Consider the following 24656-nt stretch of genomic DNA (forward strand, 5'->3'; position numbering starts at 1 on the left):
GCAACACACACAATTTGCAAACCCTACCCGGGCGTAACTGGTTTCTTTTTATAACCCGGGTACCGGGTTTTAAATCCGGGTACCGGATTTTAAATCCGAAACCCGGATTTAAAACCTGGTACCCGATCCAGATTAATCCGGTTTTCTAAAATCCAGATTTCGTCTGGTCCGATAACGGGAATCGGAAATCCGGTTATCCGGATTCCAGGCCAGGCTGGATAAAATTCGACCCGTATGAATAGTCTTAAATATAGTGATATAATATTAGTATAACTATTAATAAAATAAACTATAGTGATATAAAATTTTAAAATTTAATATTATATTAATTAATAATTTATCATATAATATAAAATTATTTTATATATAATTATATATTAATATAAAATTTATATATAATATAAAAAATATTTAATAAAATACAAAAAATTAATATATACATATATATATATATATATATGTGTATCGGTCTCATCTAGTGTTAGAAAAAGAAAAATCAACATCGGATAGATTTTAAAAAAATTAAACCGTACTAGGCTGAATCAAATCCAGTACCAGATCAAACCCGTTGACTCGGTTTGGTAGAATCCAATTTATCGGTTCATCATTTGTATTTATTTTTTTCTCAACCCAGCTTTAACCCAAATTTCATTAGGTAAAATTAAAAAAGTTTTGTTATATACAAATATAGTCACGTACTAATCTATATATCAATACTGATTCATTCATACTTAAAATTTAAATTAATACTGTTTTCAATAAAATCTACTTTTTGATTAATCACATCATATTAATATACATATTAATACATAATTGTGCTTGTAATTATATATTTTTCAAATTAAAATAATAAAAGAGTAAATTATTCGCATTCAGGCCCGATCACAGGCTGAGGTGGCGGCGTGGGGCGTCAAAGTTTTTCTCCCATTTACATCCAATTTTTCTTCTAACCGAGCGAGCGCAGCTCGATTTGAGATTCAGTGTGAACTGGCGTGTTAAACCTCCTCGAGAAAACATGTTCCTTTTCGATTGGTTCTATGGAGTTCTTGCGTCGCTGGGTCTCTGGCAAAAGGAGGCCAAGATCTTGTTCCTCGGGCTCGATAACGCTGGAAAGACCACCTTGCTTCACATGCTCAAAGATGAGGTTCTCCCTCTTTGACTAGTTTTTTTCATTTACACATTCTCTCAACGTCAAACAGGGACCGAACGGAAATTTCATTTACGAAACAAATAAGAGATCTTTGTTTTCTATTGGTTTGTTTGGAGTCTTTCTGCAGAGATTAGTTCAGCATCAGCCGACGCAGCATCCGACGTCCGAGGAGCTGAGTATTGGGAAAATAAAGTTCAAGGCTTTTGATTTGGGTGGGCATCAGATCGCTCGCAGAGTCTGGAAGGACTACTACGCCAAGGTTTCAATTTTAATTCTGTCTTTTTTGTATTCTTTTTTTAGCATTTTCTCGGCAACCAAGCAGGGACTACTGGAGTTCGATATCTATTTACATTTTTTTTGGTTCATTTTCTGGGCATTTCTTGTGCAGTTTTCTTTTCTCAGTATATTTCTTTCTCTTCCGATTCCTCATTTATATATGCATTGTTGATCAATCTTAGCAGCAGCTCACCCTTTACACATACAAGACATCGTTTTGAAGCGATAGTTTTATATACATATGTCGATTTGAAAGTTAGTTATTGGGTCATAATGATATTGCTATCATTGGCAAAGGAGCAATAAAGAGAACGGTGGCTGTTGGATTGTAGAAACCCTTATTAATATGGGTGCCTGGCTACCTGTTTTTTTGAGTAATTTGATTTTTAATGCGAGCTTAAATAGAACCATTCGTTTTCTATTAATCTTCCTTACTTTTGGCTCAGCTACTTGGGTAGATAGCTGAAAGGATAGAGGATTTTATTATGTTGAAATTGGCATATGAATAGGTTTCTTTATTATTTTGATACTTGCATTAATTGTTTGATACAATGAAACGAGTAGGAAGGAAAGATCAATATATTATCTCAGCAAGAAGTTCGCTGATTATGAGACAATGTATATGGTTCTAGAAAAGACCTGTTGTGCTCTTACATGGGTCTCACAACTTAATTTAGACTTAACACTCTTCTTTAGACTTTCATGGTAGTTTTGATTTTGCATGGAAACTATAGAGAAGTAAATAAACGGGGTATTTACTTATGGTTTCTAATATGCTGCACTATTAAGTTTTTTTTCTGTCTTGGTACCTTGTGTATATTTTATAAGGCAAACCGAGTATTCTTCAATTATTATTCTTGTTGACGTACTTTGGGTTTAGAAGGTACAGAACTCCAATTATTGGCAATTTATGGTTGGCAGATGTGATACATGAAAAGGCCAGACAAATACTTCTGCGATGGGATTGGTTCCTCACTGATCATTTTTGATCCTTCTATTCTGTAGGTTGATGCCGTGGTGTACTTGGTTGATGCTTATGACAAAGAGAGATTTGCAGAGTCAAAAACAGAGCTTGATGCGCTACTCTCTGACGAGTCGCTGGCAAATGTCCCGTTTCTTATTCTGGGAAACAAGATAGACATACCTTATGCCGCCTCAGAGGATGAGTTGCGGTACCAAATTGGCCTGACCAACTTCACCACAGGTAAGGGAAAGGTTAATTTGATTGACTCCAATGTCCGTCCCCTAGAGGTGTTCATGTGCAGCATTGTCCGCAAAATGGGATACGGTGAAGGCTTCAAGTGGCTGTCCCAGTACATCAAGTAAGCAAACAATCAGATGGCAATTTTTCTACCACTGCTGCAGCCCCTTCAGTCAAGTTGGTCTTGGGAATATAAAGCATGGGCGATGGTGTAAAGAGAATATATATTGTCTATCGTTGTTGCCTCCATCTTTAGCTGGATTGTGTTTTCTACCTTTTCTTGGCCTGGATAGATCGGTGTCTAAATTGCATAACTAATAAAGGGATTGAGGTTCAGTCGAGAATTTTTTTGTTTACTGAAGGTGAACTCGAAACTCCACAATGCAATTCATTAGGGATGTTTTCCCTATTTTCATTCTCAGTTAGGATCAATATTCCGTTTGGTTAATTGAATTGCTTTCCATATCTTTGACCAGATATGGGGTTTTCCATATCTTTGACCAGATGAATTGGTGGCCGCTGATATTGCACTTGGTATGAACTTTCTTCCATTGTTTTATAGTCTTACTTCTAGAAACAACTTCGGTGGGTAACTCGGTGCAACGACTAAAGCACCATTTGTGTCACTTTCTTCTCTTCACCAACGCCAAGCCGTTGATCTTCAGAATCCATCCGAAGGAAACCTTATTCTCATTCTCAATCTGTATTTATTTAACACTTGTAAACCTAACCGGTCAGTCTCCCGGGAGAGCTGGTGTCTTTGCTTGTAGCTTTCAGCCCATGCAGTAGTTATTAATTATAATTATTTTTTAAAAAAGTTTTTAAATATTATTTTAAATTAAATAGTTTAAGTTCTCCCGTCTCTATATTGAATTGTTAAGAGATATTCTCAAACGCTTCTTATAATTATTTCACGTCGTTAAAGGTATTTGGGAGCTCATCGATGTCTTGCACAACATTTGCATCAAATAGTTCTGTTGAAACCTAAGGAAGAACTTGTTCCAAGTAATAGAAAAGAATAAAAAAGGAGAAGAAAAAGCAAGAAGCTAGTAGATTTGAAAGTTAACCTGATGCCAATGGCCATGGTAAAGCTATTGCCTACCCATATTTAACTAAATTAAGCTCACAAACACAAGTTATTCCTAGATCTTGTGTACAAGATTACTACCAGGAGGGAAAATAATAAAAAAAATAAAAATAAAAAGGACCCACAACAAGACGACTGAACCCATGATCCTCTCAAATCTTAAAAAACACTTTGCAGAGTGTCAAAAGTGCAGGCGATCTTAATTTGGGCATTTACAACATGTACAAACTACAAGACCACAGAAAACTCTTTTGGAATCCATCTTTTTTCCTTCACTTGCACATGAACAACTAGACTCCCAGTATCTGAACTTTGTTGAAACCTGTTTCTGCATAACCCCTCCGTCTCTCACCTATTTCATGTAAATATCGGGGTGAAGAAGCTCTTCATATTCCAGCTGCGAAAACAATAGGAAATTGGTTAGTGTTCCAGGAATTGAATTGTAAGAATGATAATGCGATTCACCTACCCTTGCTTGATTATGGGACATCTTCATTCTCCGATATTGTTCTTGTGCTTTCTTTGAACGAAACATAGACTGAACCCGTATAACAGATCTCTCAACACGATCTTCAGCTTGCTTTCGGCTAGTTCGATAGAAGTCTTCCTCTGCATCACCTTCCTGCTTCTGGGACAGATCTGCTTCAATAGGATCAACATTAAGACCACGTAAACCTTTTCTCTTCAAACGCCAGCGCAGAACTGCTTTCTCAAGCACACCAACTGACCAAAGAATTTTACGGTACTGCTTCCGCATTTGGTAACCCCGAAAAACAGCCTGCATTGGGTGCGGTCAAACAACTTCTCATGAATCTCTGATGTCACTAAATTTAGTGTTGTTTATGCTTGCGCTTACAAGTCTGGATGGGTGACATAAATCCAAAAACATTTTTAACATTTAAGTTATAATCATGGTTGTCAGAAAGGCACTCCCAAGTCATTTTACAAAGCTCTTGGAAATCCCTTTTCAGTTAGAGAACATACCCCATAATCCACCAAATCCACTCTTTTGATTTAAAGAGAACTCTTCTCTGTTGTTCCACATACTGCAAACTTTGATGCACACAATTGGACAAAAGGGGCCGCATCCTCCCCTATGACAAGAAGCATTCCCATTTTTTTTCTACTCTTATCAATCAATTTTTTTTTCCTATTCTCCATTCATCCCAGTTCCATAGTGCAAAGGATACAGCCCCTCATCCCTTTAATCGTGTATCTTTATGAATTGATTGTATGCAATTTGCTAATCAAAACAAGAAGAGGGTAATCCAGGTTCACTTGCCAATGCTACATTATATCCTACATGGCTGTAGGTACAGGTTACATCTGGTCAATCATGTTAATTGCGTGAAACTGAGTCAGATTGTTTCTAGGTCAGCTGATGAACAACACATTGACTAAAAAAATACAATTTGAACTGATCAAGACAAGCATTTGAGGCCTCTGTCATCTGCCATGTGGTTCATACTAGTTTTAAAGTTTTATCTTATCCAAGTGTCAGTCACGCGACAAAGAAGACAGGGAAGGAGGACTTACTTGAATTTTGATAGCCTGATGACGGAGATTAAGGAATTCTTTACGGATTTTCCATGTGCGGAACCTATGTTGGATACGTGCAGCAGCTGCTATCCTTTTTCGTGACTCATACTTGCGAAAGGCATGTTGAATCTTCATTGCTGCGACTATACTGCGTGCTTCAGCCTCTGGAATGGAAAGCTGAATTTTTTGGGTCCGTAGTTTTAGAGAGCGCTCCCTGAATGCAGCCTGTATACGTGCAGCAGCTTCAGCAGTTGTCATATAAGCTGCCAACGTATCTTTTAAGTACAGCTGATCCTCGCTGAGGTTCTCAGTGTTTAAATTATCAGTTGAGCTGGTATCAAGGGAACCACTGGCATGCCCAGCTATGCTCATTTCGTTGAACTGTTCTACCAAAGCCTTTTCTGAAAGATAAGCTGCTAAGCCATCATACCCGTTTAAAGATGCAAGATCAGCAGAAGTGCATCCACCAGGGATTCCAGGGGTTGGGTCAGTTACCAAATTTGGCTTTGCACCAGCAGATAAAAGGACTGCAACCATTTTCTCTCTGCGCAATGCAAATGTCAGAAATGCAAAATCCAAGATTGAGTGTTCTTTTTCAAATCACCACTAAAAGTATAAGATGTGCTCAGAAATCTGTGATATCTCATGCACAAACCATGTTATAGTTGCACTTGAGAGTTTATGTCACATCGCATGCAAGTCAATATAACCAAATATAGAAAAATCCAGACATAAAAATAATAGAGCAAGCTCAAGCTCTCTTGGTTGATAGAAATGGGATAGAAGTAGAAAGTTTTAATGCAAAAACTCCGAGTCAAATAGGACATAGCAAATCTACTTAGTGATATCTATGATAAATGAAACAATTACCTTCCATAATATGCTGCCCAATGAAGAGCTGTCCATCCATGTTTATCACGAAAATCCAATGATAAGCCTGAACATGCAAATAAATAAACAGCCCAGGTATATTCCAGAATAGCACATAAATGTATTACTCCTAGACCTTGGGCATCATATTCAGTGGTTTTGGAGCCTTCAACAACTCTTTCCAGCAGCCACTCCCTTACCTTGTTTTTCAAAGTGAGTTCAAACAGACCATCTTTGGCTTGTGGAAAGAGCGGTTTGTTGTCTTCAATTGACTTGCTAAAATTTGCCCAACCATTCAAAATCATAGAGCTTCTGTCAGCAAACTTTTTAGCCTCCTTCAGGGATTTTGGTGATACTTTATTAGACATAATCTTAAGGCTCTTGGATGTAGAGAAGAGCAGAGAGGCAAGACGAAGCTGAACTTGAAACTCTTCCCACTTGTAATTCTCTTCTGAGGAAACTACTGGGTCACTCAATAAAGAAGTACGATACTCAAAATTCATGACTTGGCTGATCGGTTTGTGACCATCAAAACTCATGAAAAGGTTTACTAATCCAGGAGAATGTGGTAATACCAAGCATCGATACACCCCACCCTGAACAGCTTCTGCAGGAACACAGGCATCGCCACAGACACAAAAGAGACTAGACTTCCAAAGATGTTGGCACCCCTCATGAAAGAACCCAGTTACCAGGATCTGCAACATTTTAAACATAGGTCAAAAGTTTACAGCTATTTTAACCTGACTTTCCTATGTTAAGCAAACTGTATACAGACTGGTCCATTCATAGTCAATTCATGATCATTGATCAACTTGACTACGAGGAAAAACTAACTACCTGGGCAGTATCAATCTTTCAAGGCTGATATCCATTTTGACACCAGTGGCAGCGAATGAATCACAGTTTAATTGGTACAAAACATATATGCAAGGTGTTCATAGCAGTTTAGATGGAAACTAAAATGGTTGCTCTAAAGAAAATCTAAAATTGAATTTGCCATTAAGAGTTCTATTCAAGCAAAATAATATAACATCCCAATCTTAACACAATAAATCTAGCATCACAGTGATCTTCTCCCATTTGTTTTGCTCATACGTACAGGGCAGAGAATGATGCTGTTAGAGCAAATGAGAATGCATACTCGGTCAAAAATTTGAATTCTCACTTTCAAGAAGTTTCAACAGTTACTTGTGTTTAATAAACCAAGATTAGAAATGTCTTCATTCCAATTTATTTACCTTTTATGTCAAGAACTTACTCATAAAAAACCAGTTGAAGGCATTTGAAGCATAAAAGTGAACAAGAAAGCCTCGGTGATAAAAGAACACCACGAAATAGAAATGCAGGTACTGGCAAAAGAAAAACCTTTGTTCTCTCAGTAGAAAATGCCCACGCAGGTGAGACATCTGTTATGGTAAATATTTTCTCTGGAACTGAAGATTTCTGATGATCCATCACAGAAGAGACAAATGATTCATGACCTGAAGAAATTGAGGATTCTAGCACTGTGTTCTCTGATGAACCTGGCGAGTCAGCAAGGATGTGGTTCATCCACCTTCCAAAACTGTCCTGTCCTTGCAATCCATCATGGACCAAAATGTCTGAGGAATTAGTGCTTCCCATGGTAATAGAATCCCTTCTGGGCTCGTTTGTGTTCACTTGACTCTCCAGTGTCTGGATATGAACGTTGTCCCGGAAACTCAAGTGCATGTTATCGCTGCTAGCGACCAGTTCTGTCAAATTGCTGAAAGAAGAAACTTCAGCTGAAAACTTTGCTCCCTGAAATGAAAAACAGAGAGATTTATAATCTTATGCTAATGCTATCCCTAACAAAGTAAAGGAGAAGTAGATTACATAGTTTAACCAAAACTAATATAACAGCACAAAAGCTTAGTTTTCTCACTGAAGTATAGATGTACATGTCAAGTCAATCTGAACGCATAAGAAAGTACAGAACATGTATGAATGCCAAGTAAAAAGTAACATAAGAATGACACAAGAAAGCATCCTGGCAAAAACTATTACAAACTCGCACTTGCACATGAATATTCAAGCCACTCTACAAGCCTGCTGCACAATACGCTGCAAAAACCACTAGCGAAAAAAGAATGGAACATAAGACATGAAGCCCAATGGCCAACAACTTGTCCCTGTCAACGTCTACAGTCTAAACAACTAGGCTGAGCAAAATAAATGGTTTAGACTTCCTCATTTCACATGTTAGCAGTAAATAGTAATGGCACGAGAACCAAAGTTGGTTGATTAAACAAGCATGCTCCCCGATGACCATAAAATCATCATCTACTCTTATGATCCCAAATTCTAGCAGAAAAAACAACAAAATAATTTTTTTCTATACTGGAGGACGTGACTCTAGGCATAGCATTCATCATATAAGTTGTAGCTGGGAAATGAAAACAACAACTCAAGATGAGGAAGTGACTCCTTTTTTTTTTTTTTTTTTTAAAGTTCGAAAGGACAAAAAAGATATAGGAACCATGGTAAACCGTAAATGGTCTACTTACATCATGTAAAGATCCATTTACTGCAATTTGATTTGATTGATCAAAGCTTGTATCTGCCAAAAAGAAAAGGGGGGAAAAGTGTGAATGGATTTCTGCATAGCCACTAGCTCTGCTGCAGATGGATCTAATCATTTACCTCCTGTAGGTGCAGTTGAGATGTTAGAATCATTTGTCAGTAGGAGCTCATCCCACTCGAGAGTATTAATCTCATGAATCGTCAGTTCATGATTCTGGACAGTTAAATTGTCACCAGGCCCTATCGATTCTTTGAAAAACAAAAGGTAAGAATATTGTATATCCATTCAATGCAAAAGGGCAGATTTAATTTTACTAACAATAAGAGTCAATTCAAGACATCAGTTGATGAAATATATTTGTAAATTCAGGTACTAATTGTCTAACACAATGAGAATAACTATAATGCTAAATGAAGAACCAATCCGGTTCTAACCTTCTCCACAATACAAAATAATCACTACGTATTGATAAATCCAAACAAGCCACTTCACTGTGAAAAGATCATAGGATTCAAAATACATAAAGTTTAATCAATACCACCTAAAATTTCTTTCTTGCAGGCATTATATCCATGATTAGAACCAGTCTCGTGCTCCTCTGATGAAAGGCAAGTTGCAGATGGATCAGAGACACCACTAGAATTTGAATTGACAGGTGTTACTGGAGATCCTTGCAACTGTATCATAAGTCAGCCACAGGTCAATATAAGGTTACAACACCTAGTTATTCTTAGGTACTGAAGTGAATGGAAAAAAGAAAAACGTTTAATGGGATAAGCATGACAATACTAACTTCCTGAGTTTCACGGTAATGAACAAGGACTATGTGTTCTAGGTTCCTGAAAACAATAGCCAAATCATACACAAAATTACTTACAGAGAAGGCTTTTCTGCTGTATTGTTAAAAAATATAGCAATTAATTGGTGGGTTTAAAGATGCACATAAACCGAAACCATTACATACTTGTCAAGAAGCCAGTAACACCTGCGAACAAAGGTTGGGTTATCTTGCCCATGCGCATAGTATACATGGATCCTTTCTTCATTACCAACCTGAACGATGAAACAACAGGCAAAGCAAATCTCATTAAAATATACTTTTCCAAATAGAAAGAACCTTTGTTCAGATATTTCAAACCAATTTTTTGATTAGTCAATAATTTACTTGAAAAAAGCTAAGGATGATAACCAAGTATATGGGAGTATACAGGACATGCATTTAAATAGAAAGAGGAAACAGTGCAAGAAAATCCTAAAAACTAGAAACAAAGGAAACGTGAGAATTCACCCAAGATAAAGAGAATTAAGGAAAAAGACCCAAAGATCCTCCATAGTACTCTCACAATCCTTGACACTTCGATAATTTGTCTTCCTCCAACTGCACCACATCATACATGATGGAATCATTTTCCATAAGGTTGAACTATACAAATTACCAATTGGGCCTTTTCCCATTGAGGCCACTGTAACCAAACACACTGAAAATAGAGTCCCATAAAGCACTAGCTATCGCACAATGAAGTAAAAGATGATCAATCACTAAAAGATGATGCTTTCTTAGATTGTCCAAAGCAAGAATCTTCCTTAACATTGTTGTCCGAACAAAGGAAAGCCACACTGAAGTAGCCTTGCCACGCCATATTTTCTTTCATGATAATAATGATTTAACATGATGCCAAAACTTTCTAATATGATTTGACTTCAAACACACCTTGTGAAGAAACCGAAAAATTCTATCCTCACCACCCCTTCTCAATAAGGTAAATTACAGCACGTCAAAGAAATAAGAGAACCTGCCTTATGGTCCTACATTCCTCTGATAAAATCAACATTCAACTAAGGAGTCATCTGAACCCGTAAATGAGAAAATCGAAAAAATTGCAGATAAACTTCCTTAAGGGTCTGATCAAGGCACCATCGTGTCTAAACTTTATCCTTGAACCACCACTCACCACATAACTAATAAAACAAGAGAACTTCCCCCAACCTCTTATGATGTTTTTTCAAAGTCTCACGCCAAAAGTTCCATTAACTTCATGAGAACACCATCCACCCATGACAACCATATTTCATGCTCCAAAGACTCCCCACTCTCAATGGTATACCTCTAGAACCCTTTCCCGAAAAGGCTTGATTGAACATATTTAAGTTGCCCCCCCCCAAGCTCTCATTCAAAAACAAGAGAACTACCGTAGTCCACTTAACTAGGTGAAAATTAGACTTCTTGTCCAACTTGTGCCAAAAACTTTCATTGCAACTTCTCCAACTGATTAGCAATCACAATAGGAAGAGGGAGCAGGGAGCAGGGACAGCATAAAGAAGGCAACACAGGTATCATAAGTGATTAGGAACTGCCTAACAAAAATGAGTGTATCATCCACATACAAGTGAGATGTGGAAATGCCATCGACTCTTCTGACCCCTACAGAAAAAATCTTGATAAAAACCTCGGCCACTAAAGTAGATAACATTTTATTCAGAGCCTCCATAACTATATAAATGGCAAAGGAGAAAGAAGATCCCTCTAGCAAAGACCCCTGGTGGTACTAACAAAACCTTTGGGTGCCATTCAGCAACATAAAAAAGTGCACCATGGAGATACAAAACTCAATTAAACAGCACCAATTTTCCCCTGAACCACATCTTACAATATATACAACAACACACACACACACACACACACACACACACACACACACACACACACACATTATAGGTGTTTCTGTTTGTTATAACTAAGTACTCAGCCAAAAACAGCTATAACACTATGGTTTTGCATGTTAGAATAATGGTTATTAGGGAAATTCTCGTGTTCCTTTTATATATTCATCTTACATAGCACCTGCAGCTTTCCTGTGAAAATTCTGGAATTCAGATATTCATTTGCAATTAATACTAAATCCAAAATTTGCATCCCTCAGATGAATGCATTCTAGGACTTGGAGCTTCTCCAACATCAACTTCAATCCATCTGCAATAGCCTTGGCTATAATCTCATGAGTTCCATTGACCAAATTACTTGGCTGAAAGTCCATAATTTCCACCGTCCATATTTTTTTGGGGATAAGAGTAAACGAAGTTGCATGACTTCTCACAAACCATCAGGGCTTGGGGCCTTATCACTTTTCAATGCTTTAACCACCTTATGAACTGTACCTTTTTTCAAGCTCTCACCATCCAAGACACCTCATCCTCATCAAGAGACTCAAAAGAGAGACCGTCCACCCGAAGCCAGAAACTATACTGCTCATATAAAACATATTATAATGTTGTAGGATATGATCACAAATCTCAAAGGGATTAGAGAAAACAGCACCATTCACATCCAATGACTCAATAGAATTGGTCCTTCCAATAGAGTTTGCCACAGCGAAAAAATATTGAACACCTGTCTCCCTTCTCTAATCTTCTCCAGTTGTCCTCTTAAATCATGCAACAAACTTTTTCTTTGCAACTCTCTCCAATGCGATATCCTCACCAAACACATCCTTCCTGCTGAGAATCTAGAGGACTACATCAACGGCTCCTCTAACTAGCATGTCACGTTTTTTGTTCATGATTTTACCCAAGCTTCCCCTAGTTGAGGTAATGGTTGTCAGAGTTTTTTTGTACCACAACAAACTCCAAATACGGCTGCTTTTCAACGATGTGCTATGCTCTTCTAACAGTGAGTCAACCCATTTGCCTTTTGACTCTGGGTCTTGCATTTTATGGGAGGACACTGCTATCACAGCCAACAGAAGTATGAAAAAGAATCTGTCACCTTACATAGCACCCATCTGAAACCTGCCCAGCCATTGCCTCTACCACCTTCTAGAATCACAATATATCCATTTCGTATGTCACCACCATATTACACCACCGACACAAATCAACCATGGAAATTGGAACCCACTGTGCAATGAAAACTCAGCTCCCTGCCCTTGAAATCATATATTCCTTCAGCCCTTCTGCTTGTTTGAGGCCCTCAACAATGTTCCACAACCAACCAACACTTAGTCCGCCAAGAGAAACTGAACAAGAAACACCCCTGCTCCTCTCGGTAATACGAACTACTGAAGCTAGTTCACCCGACCCGACCAGAAAATACAATTTTCTCACCCGACCCGAAAAATGTTAACTTCCGAGAATACAATTCCGAACTGGTCATGTTACCTGATTTTCTGGCCCTAAAATATTTCCGAAAAAAGCGGTTATTAACCGATTCCGATTTTACAGATTAGCTCTGAAGCCCTTTTCTCTTTCGTGTTCTCCACTACTACTTGCCTCTCCAGCTAGTCCCATCCTCATCACTGAGACTCTTTTTTCTTTCATGTTCTCCGATGCCTACCTCTCCAACCAGTCCCATCCACCGTCGCAAATTTTGGTAAGCAGTACTTCTTCTACATATGCATGTTTCTGATGTTGTCTTCTCCACCAATTAACTTGCCTAGGATACATTTCCCCCAACAAGTAGTGGGTCGATCTAATCACTTCGAGCATGGCTTCCATTGTGTACCTTGTGGGTTTAACTCTCGCTCTCTCTGCTTTGATTTGGTCTCCGCCAGTTCTTTTGCTTGGAGACCATGCTTTTATATTAATTCCGCCTGCAAGCATGCATCACTACGTTTAACCACTTCTAGTCTTCTTTTATGTCTAATCAAGTGGTATGGAGCAAGACACAAAATATAAAAGACAAAAAGAGGCGTGTGAAGTAGCAGATAAAAATAGTCATCGTTGAACCAAAAACATTGAATGTTGGATAAAGATTGCAGTGATGGGTCTGTCAGGATATTTTTGCTACTGGGTAATCGTGTAATGAGGATGACAGCCAAGCTATAGTTAGTGCGAGGGAGAGTGAAATTTGAATCAATTGTCAAAGCTGGCCCATCAAAATTTTAATATTTTAAAGAAAAGAAATCATGGACGACTACTTTTGCACTCAAAGTCTGCAACATTGTCAATGGATGGCTACTTGTGCACTCAAATCCTTCATCTTTTGTGCTAACCCATTTCCCAGGACTTTGCTTTGCATCTTCTTCCTTTCTAGGCTCTTCTGTAGCAACTATACTCGTATTGTAACTCTTCTTCGCCTTACCTAGATTGGCCTCCCATTCATCACAAAAATCGATATAGAATTGATCTCTTTGCCGATCTCCTCGATTATAACTGCCACAACCACAAGAGAAAGGATCAAAAGAAGGGAGTTTGGGAAACTTTTGATATCTATCAGCGAAGAAGAACTTGAGATTTTGTAGAGTTACGCAAAAGAGGATCTTGGTTTAATCAATGGTGTCTCCAAGCATCATCTTGCAGCTCTAAGGATCGAAGGGAGCATTAACGGTTTGATTAGGTTGGTCTAAGAAGATGATGAAGTACAGACCGGAAAGAGCAGCTAGAATAATAATAATGGAGGCCAATGGAAGGAAAGATGATCAAGAGATTGCATTGGTGATTAACGCAGAAGGTGGGAAGAATAGTTTTTTTTTTTTTTTTTGATAAGTAAAATCAAAGTATATAAATGAAAAGAATAGGCAAAAGCCATGTTCAGTACAATGAATGCCCTACTACGTAGGCTCAATAGATACAAGAAAATCATGGAATTTTTGGCCATTAAAATTAATTGCAGTGGCCCATGTACAAACAGTTCTAAAAAAGAAATCTTTTAGTTCCTCCATAGATCTCTCTTTGTCCTCAAAGGTCCGTTCATTACGCTCTTGCCATACGCACCACATTATACAAATGGGGATCATCTTCCACGTAGCCTTGATCTATTGAATGCCTCTCAAATCTGTCCAACAATCCAATACCGCCATCACTGTCTCCAGCATTACCCAACCCAAATCTAGTCTACTCAATATCTCATTCCATAATCCTCGAGCTACCTCATAGTGTAGTAAAAGATGGTCTACAGATTCCCCTCCTTTCCTACACATGCAACACCAATCTATGATGATCACCCTCCTTTTCCTCAAGTTGTCCGTTGTGAGAATCTTACCCAAGGACGCGGTCCACACGAAGAACGCTGCTTTGGGAGGCACCTTATGTCTCCAAACCTTTTTCCAAGGGAACTGAATGGGGGACCCTTGCGAAAGAGATTTATAGAACGAGCGAACCGAGAACAAACCTTTACTTGTAGGCTTCCACCATAGTCAATCAGCCAGCTGGTTGCTCCGTTTGAGTGAGTACAAGAGGCTGTAAAATGTTGCAAAACTGTCCAATTCCCAATCACGTGCCGCCCGGCTGAAATTGATGTTCCACTGGATTTGTTCCCCAACCATCCCCGTGACATCCGCTACTGAAACCTCCTTATCCCTTGTGACCCTGAAGAGGGCCGGGAATTGGTCCTTTAGGGCACTGTTTCCACACCACGTATCATGCCAAAATTTAATCTGAGTCCCATCTCCTAAACGAAAATTTGTATGGCGAGAGAAAACCACCCATCCTCCTCTTATATATTTCCACAGTCCCACTCCATATGCCCCTCTCACCTCATTGGTACACCATCCCCCCTAAAGGCTACCATATTTGCTCTAAATTACCAACTTCCATAGCGCATCTGGTTCTTTATGGTATCTCCACAGCCATTTTCCGAGTAGCGCCCCAATAAAGGTTCTCAAATTTCTGATACCCAAACCCCCATAAAAGAGAGGACTACACACATTCTCCCACCTTAGTAGGTGGAATTTGAATTCCTCACCTAGGCCTCCCCACAAAAAGTCCCTCTGCAGTTTCTCCATATGAAGTGCCACACTTACTGGAATAGGGAACAAGGACAGGAAATAGGTCGACAGGTTAGATAGGGTACTCTTGATTAAGGTAATCCTACCCCCTTTTGACAAATACATTCTCTTCCATCCTGCTAATCTGCGCTCGACCTTCTCAATCACTGTATCCCATAACGGAGCTGCTCTCGAGGCAGCCCCCAACGGAAGGCCAAGGTAAGTCATAGGGAGTGCAGAAATCTTACACCCTAGAATATTCGCCAAATATCTTAAACGTTGCACACCTCCAATAGGCACCATCTCTGATTTATCAAGGTTCACTTTCAATCCCGAAGCTGCTTCAAAACAAAGTAAAAGTGCCTTCAAGACTCGGACCTGGTTGTAATCAGCCTCGCAGAAAATAAGGGTATCATCTGCAAGGTGGGAAGAATAGTTCGGGCAAAACCATACAATTTCGTGTATATGTAGTTCGGGTATCAGGTAATAACTGACTTGAACCAATTAAATCTGGAAGATTATCGGAAATTTTCTGATTCCGAACCGTGTTGAAACAGTTGGAGTATTTCTAGTTGGGCCGGACCCGAAATTTGGTGCAGTCATGACAAGCGGCTTTTATATAAGCCCTAACTGAAACCCCCACCCATGCCAATAACTCACAAACCTTACGTTCTATATATAATTGATGAAAAAATCCCATGCCACAATAATAAAGAGAGAAAAAAGAACAGAAAACAAACTGAACAACACGAAATGTATCACCAACAAGCATTAACTCAACTCCGGTGAACAAAGCAACCCCCTCTCCTCTTTGTGTCCATGAGAACCATTTACCTAAAGGAGCTTATTTAAATATGAACAAACTCCTAAGCCCCAAACCAACTTGACAAGGAGAGCTTTGTCTTCCAATTTACAAAATGAGCTTTTTCGAAATAATGTTCAATTACCCCCCCCCCCCCCCCCCCCCAAAACAAAACAAACACACAAAAAAAAAAAAAAAAAAATCTCTATAAAATCTTATAAAGTTGATCTACAATTGAATAAGCAACAGTGAATGAAGAAATAAGGCAGGTAAGAAAACTAAAGAAGACTGTTGAAAGCAAAGTAAACTTTAGTTTCTTTTGATGGTGCTGCCTCTCATCAAACCATGTATCTATGAATCTACATTATACACATAAAAATGAGACTTTGGAAACCAAATTGACACTTGAAATATTAGTGTGCTAAAATAAATTAAGTAAAAATATCATTATATTCATACTCAAGTGAAAATAATATGCCCAAGATATGTATCAAGAAACATCCTTTGGTACAACAGGTATTAAGCAAATCACAGAAAAGAGAAACATTAACTGGACTTCTGGGGGTATATAAATTCATAATAGATAGATATGTAAATAGATATAGATAGGAGATATATCTACCATATCTATTTCTATTTACATCTGTAAATATCTATGTTTTTGTCTATTTGTATCAATATGTACACATTGTGAAAACATTTTTTTTGATAGGTAATCAAAACTGTATTAATCAAAGAAAGCGCCATTGCTGTTGATTTCAATGGAATGGTCCTCCATGATTTTCTTGTCTCTCTTGCGCCCACTTAAAGGGGCAGTTTCTTGTAAATACTGGCCCATTGTGAAAACATAAGCACTCACTAAGGTACAATGAGTTACATGTATATTAATTGATGCCACTGAGCTAGCAGAAATTGGGGAACCTCACTTTTAAGTGTTCATGGGCTTCTTTGACAGTTTTCCCGTCATTTTTCTTCTTCCAATTATGACCATCCTTCCGGAAGTTCCTAAGCACCTTACGGTCAAACAATAGAATAGTGCCACCTGTTACATTAACCATAAAAATACACAACATAAAAATATCAGTAAATGATATCATATACCAAGCTATAAAAGAAGCTTTTAAAAACCATGCATAATTTCATCAAATCCATACAAGAAATATGCTTTTTTGTTCTTAATTCTAACATATGTGAGAGCTACAAAGCCATAACCATTTCATATTACCATTATGCACTTGGTTTTTTTTATAGTTAATATTATGTACTTAAATATATTACACATGAACGAATTCATATGCAACATGATTAGAGCCTATCCCATAGAGTAGTGTGGGACTTGGATCATGCCACCTATGATGTAATGGTCTGAAGAGGATGTCGAAAATTTAAGGGAAGGAGATTATAATACCCCATACTGAGCCATAATCATTCCATATTACTATTATGCACCTGATTTTTTATAGTTAATATTATGTACTTAAATATATTCATGAACAAATTCATATGCAATGTGATAAGAGCTTATCCCATCTAGTAGTGTGGGACTTAGTCATGCCACCTATGATGGAATGGTCCAACGGGGACGTCAGAAATTTAAGGAGAAGAGATTATAACACCCCATACCGAGTGATGAGTGTAGATGGTGTATGGGAACATTGTTTAGGAGGGAGAAGTTCTAACTCTTTATAATGATTCTAATGTATTATAATTGCACCATTGACTAGTGCTTTTGGAGGATAGGTCTAGATGTGGTTCGGGCCTCCCTTGGGGTGTTACAAAAAGAAATGAAGATCTTGCATTCTGATAAATTAAGTCCAGCTAAAAAAAAAGAGGAAAGTAGGTTAAGATAGATGGGACAACTTTAGAGTTAGCTCTTGTATGTGGTATCAAAATTAATAGAAATAGGTAATTACTTGGGGGCAAGTTCATCGGCTTGGCTTTGATGCTGAAATACTTGTAATTACAGAGGATTGCGTGAATTTCATTTGGACGGAGCCACCTTGTTCTGGCCTCTTCCAGAGTATTCTGAACATCTAAATCTGTCCATGAAAAGGAGTCGTAAAAACAAAATACATGAGAATTAAAATACTAATAAATAACAAAGAAGTAATTCCCCAACGATAATTCTTGAAAGGACATAAGAAATTACTTATCATAAAAGAGAGAGCTCATAAAGAAATCGATAGGCAGACTAAAAATCGTAACAAGTAACTGTACCTGTTCTTCATCAACGTAAATACACATTATCACTTTTATCAAATTGTAGAAGATTAAGCATATATTAAATTACATGTAGCCTTGGAAAACAATAGTTTCCCATAGAACTTATTGTTATTATTTGTACTTCAATTCTAGAAAGCCTTGGTGAGTCTTGTTTGTTTTCAGATAGGAGATAAAATGAAATGAAATTAAAGCTGAAAATTGAATAAAATATTATTAAAATATAATATTTTAATATTATTTTTGTATTGTGATTTAAAAAAGTTGAATTGTTTATTTTATTTTGTAAGAGAATTTGAGAAAGTTGTAATGATAGATGTAATTTGAGATAGATGAGATGAAATATTTTGTGAAAATGAACGAGAGTTCTCTCTCTAGATATGGGAGGACTTTTTATATAAAAAAAAGAAAAACGAAAAAAAAAGGAGTGAAAAAAAAATCACAATTTCCCATATAACAGACAAGTCCTTTTGTTTCAGAACTGCTGGAAAAACGGATGAATTTCGAAATAATGAGTCTAAGAAGCACAAAACTGGTGGAGAAGTACTTTTCTTGCTCGTAAAAGCCAAAACCCTAAGCAATTTCCCCCCCAGTGCTTAATTAGTAACGCCGTAGCAAAAATAAATAAATAGTAAAGCGAAAGCGCTTTCCTACCTTTTATTAATAAGAAATTAAATCTAAAAAATGCTAAAAATGCTTCTGAAAAGTGCTGTTACTTCTAAGAAACATGAAAAAAAAATTTTGATCAATATAATTTATTTATTTATCAAAAAAAGAAACATGAAAAAACACTTCAACAAATGCATCCCGAAAATTAATTAAAAACAAATGAAGAAGAAGAATTATTGCCGTACCATGCAATGTATGGAAGCCATGAATATCGGCGCCCACAAGCTTCCCGTCCATCATAAAACCTCGAACAAACCAAAACCTTCCTCAACAACGATTTTTCTCAGACCTTAACCGACGTCTCCGTACCTTAAAACCACAGGAAATTACTACTATCAGCGAAACAAAATTAGAAACAAAAAAGCTAATTCAAAGAATTCAAGAGAAGAAGCGGAAGAAGCACCTGATCAGACAGAATAATAATTTCTTTTAAAAAAGGATTCGGAGCTCTATCTTCTGGCTTGTGCTTTGAACAATAGTACTCTAAAATAAAAAGAAGTCGAGCAGACGTCAATCCAGACCTTTTGTACTCTGTTTTTTCTGTCAACGTAGCATTGATTTTCATATCTACGCGTGAACGACGGATAAAGATGATATGTAAATTCAGAAGAATTTGATGTTATTCATAAACAGTAAAATATTAAAAGATTTGTTAACAAGTTCAGAGGTTTATGAACAGAGTACCTCCACCTAATCACACAAAACATTCAAAATTTGTAGATAATTCTATTTTATTATTATAATGTTTTTAAATTTTTACATAAAATATAATTAAAAATATAATTTTTTTTAAATTTTTAAATAATAATAATATTAACAAATAATATTTTATTTAATTTTTATCTAAAATAATTTTATCTCATCTATCAATTCAAACCGACCCTTAATTTTTTTCAGTAATTACAAGAAGATCATGCGATGCAGGCTGCTTCTAACCTCATTATAAGCATTCATTCATCTCTTATCTTTTTAATTTTCAACTCTTAAACCCCCTGTAAAAATTTAACATCTAAACCCGAATCGTGAAAGGAACAGTGGCACGTACATGCACCCCGAATGCAGCTATCAGAAGTGTAACCATCCGGTCCATCCGTGATTGGTCTGACGCGTATCATTATTTTCGTATGTCCGCAAAAGTCGCCTCTTTACTACTTTCTCTTTCCTCTCTGTTTTGACAGTGAGAGGTGGGACACCAAGATGTATGATTAGGTTCATTTGTATTGTTTTATTCAAGATCCGTTTGGTTATTTGAGTTAGTGAGTTGAACTTAATTTAGTTTAATTTTAAATTAAATATAATATTTAAATATATAATTCTTAAATTATTAAATTAATATCAATTTAAAATTTTTTTATACATAAGATTTATAATATTTTTTCAACTCAATACTTTCTTACACGCGAGACTTACAACCTTTCTTAACTTCTTATAAACAAATCTAAATTCATCCTAATATTTAAATACAATTAAATTCATCTTATATGATTTTTATAAAACTAACTCTATTATCTCAACTTATTACTATTCATAAAGAATTTAATTCATCTCGATATAACTCATCATTCAAACGCAACCTAATACTTCTTTGATTAGTAGGAAAATCGTACGTATTTTAAATTATTGATATTTTTGAAAAATAATTTTAAAAGATAATATCATTTTTTAAAAATTATTATATTTTAAAATATGATTATGAAAAGGAAATAATTTGTACATTTTTTAAATTTACAAGTTCTGTACACTCATTCTTTTTTTTTTTGTTTTTTTAAAAAAAGGTAAACTTGGGCAGGTTTGCCACTTGAGCAACGCAGCATCTCCAAAAGTCACTAATAACCGAAGAGATCGTGCTTATAAGATCAGAAAGTCCAAAGCCATTTGTTGCCTATCTTTCTGTATATGATCACATTTATCTTCAACTCTTGTATAGATCGTGTATTATTTGTAATTCCAAACTTCCATACAGATTTGTGTTAATATGATGATGCTTTGAGCTGCCAAAAAACAATTTATTCGACTATATCTTTCGGATAGGATGAAGTTATATATATATATATATATATATATATATATAGTGGTATAAATTGAGCTACCTAATCATCTAGTTCATATGCAAGTCCCAACGAAGTTGTGATGATTCTTTGCATGCATGCAGGCAATTGGTTTGAGATAATGAAAGATCCTACCCTTGTTTGAGATAGTGATCTGCAGCTAGAGTTTGAACAACTTAACCATCCCAATTCTAAGAATCTCACAGAAAGACTTCATTGATAGCAATACTACGAGGGTACAAAGTTAAATTAATTTGTGCTTATATAAGATGAGATCCTCAACCGGAAGCTTCCTCCTCCTCCTTCAGGCAAGTTAAAGCTCAACTTTAATGGATGCTGCAATTTTCGAAGGTAAGAATGCAGGTGTAGGTGCATGTCCTATTATGCAAAGAGAAGGGAGATGTAATAATGGATGTGTAGAAAAGAAAACAAGGTTATTGATGCTGATGACATCGAAGCCTTGGCAGCTCTCAGAGGGCCTCCAATTGATTTGTGGCAGAGGAATTAGTGAGATAATCCAAGAGGGTAACTCCTTAACAACTTCGACCTAGCTTACTTCGATGAAAAGCTTGAGCTTTTAGTTTTCATTCTGTCCAAAAATAAGAAACAAAAAAGAAGATGATGAAGCTTTGAATTAGAATCTAACAAAATTTTTGCCGCATATTAAGGACCCCCCCCCCCCCAAAAAAAAAAAAAAAATTACCAGTACTACCACATCTTCCCCATGGCCGGCAGATCGTCTTTTCCTAAGAAAGAGAGAGAAAAAGAAAGCGTCCTAGCATTCGAGTTTTTCTTTCCTTGCACTTTAAGAAGACTAAAAAAGAAGCAAAAGCTGATCGTTCTCCCACTATGAAAATCTCCTCCTCCTAATTATGAGTTGGACGTTCACTTTCTATCCCTCTCAACAACCTCTATTATAAGATGAACACATCTCTCCAACCCCTTCAATCTCAGCCCAAGGCATTCTCTAGATTGTTGGTACATGCAAAAATGGAGGCCAAATACTGGTCTGTGCTCTTGGCATTGGCGTTGATTTTAGTTCTTGTCAATGGCGACGATGAATCTTCTTCTTCTGTAAAGCCGGTGGTGAAGATAGTGAAGGGCCAAAAGGTGTGTCAGAAAGGGTGGGAGTGCAAAACTTTCTCCAAGCACTGCTGTAACGAGACCATTTCTGACTACTTCCAGACATACCAGTTTGAGAACCTCTTTGCCAAGCGTAACACACCTGTAGCCCACGCAGTCGGCTTCTGGGACTACCGTTCTTTTATCACTGCTGCTGCTGAGTACCAGCCATCAGGCTTTGGCACCACCGGTGGGAAGTTCAGCGGCATGAAAGAAGTTGCAGCTTTTCTTGGCCATGTTGGCAGCAAAACCTCCTGTGAGTTAATTAAAGTTTTTGTTTTTTTGTCTTGCAATTTGGTTTTGCTTATTAGTTTAGTATAAGCAGTGCTTAGGAGTACTTAATTTCAGTGTAAGCTTATAGGAGGCTGTGTTTTAAATGAAGTTTGGTGTCCTGATTCAGTATCCTTTAATATTGTTGAACAATATTGAATCTGTCGGGAATGGATATCTGAGGCCATCACAATTTGGGTTTATAGGCTTATTAGATTGAGATGATCTTGAACAATGAAATGAATGTATCCATCAAACTCACAAAGAGGTTGGCATACATTGAAGATCTGGCGTTTCCTGTTATTTAGGACACACATTTAGGAGATATTATGTAATTCAGACCCAGATACTGAGAATTTGTATCCTCAGATCCAAAACGCAGAAGATCTAAGTTTCATTTTTAGGTCAAACGAGTAGTATTGGGGTGTGAGTGGATTTCTCCTAGGATTGGATTGTAATGGCAATTAATATGAATCTGCAGCAATTCTATATTGCTGTGCATCATCCGGGTGTTCTGTCTTTAATTCTACGGTCATGGGTGCTTTACTAACTCATTCTCTGTGCCTAGTACTAGCAATGGTTATGATATGATCATGGTTGATACTTTTCAGGCGGATATGGAGTGGCAACCGGGGGACCTTTGGCCTGGGGTTTGTGCTACAACAAGGAACTGAGCCCGGAGAAGGATTACTGTGATGAGAGCTTCAAACTCACTTATCCATGCTCTCCTGGAGCTTCATACCATGGCCGTGGTGCCATTCCTATCTATTGGTTTGCACCTTTATTCACTTGAAGAATTTCTGTCAATTTAATTGAATGGAGAAAGTTATTATATTGCTGGAAAATGTTATTTATCGCCCTTTTAATCATCATTTAAATAAGTCAGGTCACGAAACGATGAAAGAAAATGGTTAGAAAGTTGATAAATAATATTTTTCCTTATCAAACACCTCCTCTATATACCTAATCATTTTGTTTGCATTTTTTATCATCAGGAACTACAACTATGGACAAACAGGGGAAGCACTGAAGTTGGATCTATTGAATCATCCAGAATATATAGAACAGAACGCAACCTTGGCGTTCCAGACTGCAATTTGGAGGTGGATGACTCCAATCAAGAAGCATCAACCTTCAGCACACGATGTCTTTGTTGGAAACTGGAAACCCACAAAGAATGACACTTTGTCCAAGAGGGTTACTGGTTTCGGCACCACCATGAATGTGCTATATGGGGATTCTGTTTGCGGTCAGGGTGATAGTGATTCCATGAACAGCATGATCTCCCATTACCTCTACTATCTTGATCTTATGGGTGTTGGCCGAGAAGAGGCAGGGCCTCATGACGTACTCAGCTGTGCCGAGCAGGCTGCTTTCAACCCATCCTCTTCCTCTTCCTCTTCTTGATTATCACGATCCCCTTTGCTTGCATACTGATATTGGTATAGGATGGATTAATAAGGGAGGGAAGCTATTCACATTCGAGTAAATGTACATTTACCGAAGGGAATATTGAAATACGAATGCATTACAAACAAACAAAAAATATAAAGATTCTGCTCAATTTTTGTACCTATGAAGATAAACTACTGGATTATTGATTTCTATATTGATCATATGTGGCTGCCCTTTATCAATATTGTTGTGTAAATGTTGAAGGAAAGTTTGTATATGTTGGATATGTAATGAACCATTTTGTGCAAGTTGCAATATTTCTTGCGTTTTAGTTCTGAAATCTCAGTGTTTTACCTAAGTTTTATAGCCAAGACTCGAAGTTTTTTCTTTCATGAATAAGAAAGATAAATAAGGAGATGAGGGATATAGTACAGAAATTTGATAACTCAAAATATGCAGTTAAACCATGAGGTTTTCATTGCATTGAAATTGACCTGTGCATACCATTGTTATGTCACTCCATACTGAGTGAGTATACAAAAGTATTTAAAAGGATTCGACATTATTTGAAAAAGAAAAATCCTTACTTATTACAACGATTCTAACGAATTTCAATTAAAATTTTGACTGATCATTTTGAAACATAATCTCATACGTGAGTTAAGTTTTTCTTAGTTCGCTTGGGATTTCCTTGAGTTGGTATAGATGTAAGAGAGTTATTAGAGATATAAAGGGATCACACACTGATGTGACATATTGTC

At 37.1% G+C, this 24656-nt stretch overlaps 3 protein-coding genes across 5 annotated transcripts; 2 read left to right on the forward strand and 1 right to left on the reverse strand.

The window, feature by feature from the left end:
- Positions 1-897: 897 nt before the first annotated feature.
- LOC122300374 (GTP-binding protein SAR1A-like) lies at positions 898-3048 on the forward strand. The gene is made up of 3 exons (XM_043110979.1): positions 898-1144; positions 1278-1409; positions 2432-3048. The coding sequence occupies exons 1-3, from the start codon at positions 1016-1018 to the stop codon at positions 2750-2752; spliced, it is 582 nt and encodes a 193-aa protein (XP_042966913.1). The 5' UTR covers positions 898-1015; the 3' UTR covers positions 2753-3048.
- A 633-nt stretch (positions 3049-3681) lies between these two features.
- On the reverse strand, positions 3682-19681 carry LOC122300372 (calmodulin-binding transcription activator 5-like). 3 transcript variants are annotated; one of them, XM_043110977.1, is made up of 14 exons: positions 19464-19681; positions 19246-19369; positions 18085-18210; positions 17098-17213; positions 9633-9721; positions 9462-9507; positions 9210-9345; positions 8788-8916; positions 8652-8704; positions 7492-7905; positions 6124-6821; positions 5251-5797; positions 4184-4492; positions 3682-4111 (listed from the first exon to the last, which is right to left on the reverse strand). In XM_043110977.1, exons 2-14 carry the CDS (start codon positions 19298-19300, stop codon positions 4067-4069), a joined length of 2763 nt encoding a protein of 920 aa, XP_042966911.1. In that variant the 5' UTR covers positions 19301-19369; positions 19464-19681; the 3' UTR covers positions 3682-4066. The 3 variants fall into 3 exon arrangements, with proteins under 3 accessions (XP_042966911.1, XP_042966910.1, XP_042966912.1); XM_043110976.1 differs by having other exon boundaries at positions 9207-9345; XM_043110978.1 differs by having other exon boundaries at positions 8788-8907; positions 19464-19680.
- Positions 19682-22039: 2358 nt separating this feature from the next.
- LOC122300375 (chitinase-like protein 2) lies at positions 22040-24235 on the forward strand. The gene is made up of 3 exons (XM_043110981.1): positions 22040-22486; positions 23112-23271; positions 23496-24235. The coding sequence occupies exons 1-3, from the start codon at positions 22099-22101 to the stop codon at positions 23905-23907; spliced, it is 960 nt and encodes a 319-aa protein (XP_042966915.1). The 5' UTR covers positions 22040-22098; the 3' UTR covers positions 23908-24235.
- The last annotated feature ends 421 nt before the right edge of the window (positions 24236-24656 follow it).

The sequence above is a fragment of the Carya illinoinensis genome, chromosome 2, assembly GCF_018687715.1.
Source record: "Carya illinoinensis cultivar Pawnee chromosome 2, C.illinoinensisPawnee_v1, whole genome shotgun sequence".
Lineage (NCBI taxonomy): Eukaryota > Viridiplantae > Streptophyta > Magnoliopsida > Fagales > Juglandaceae > Carya > Carya illinoinensis.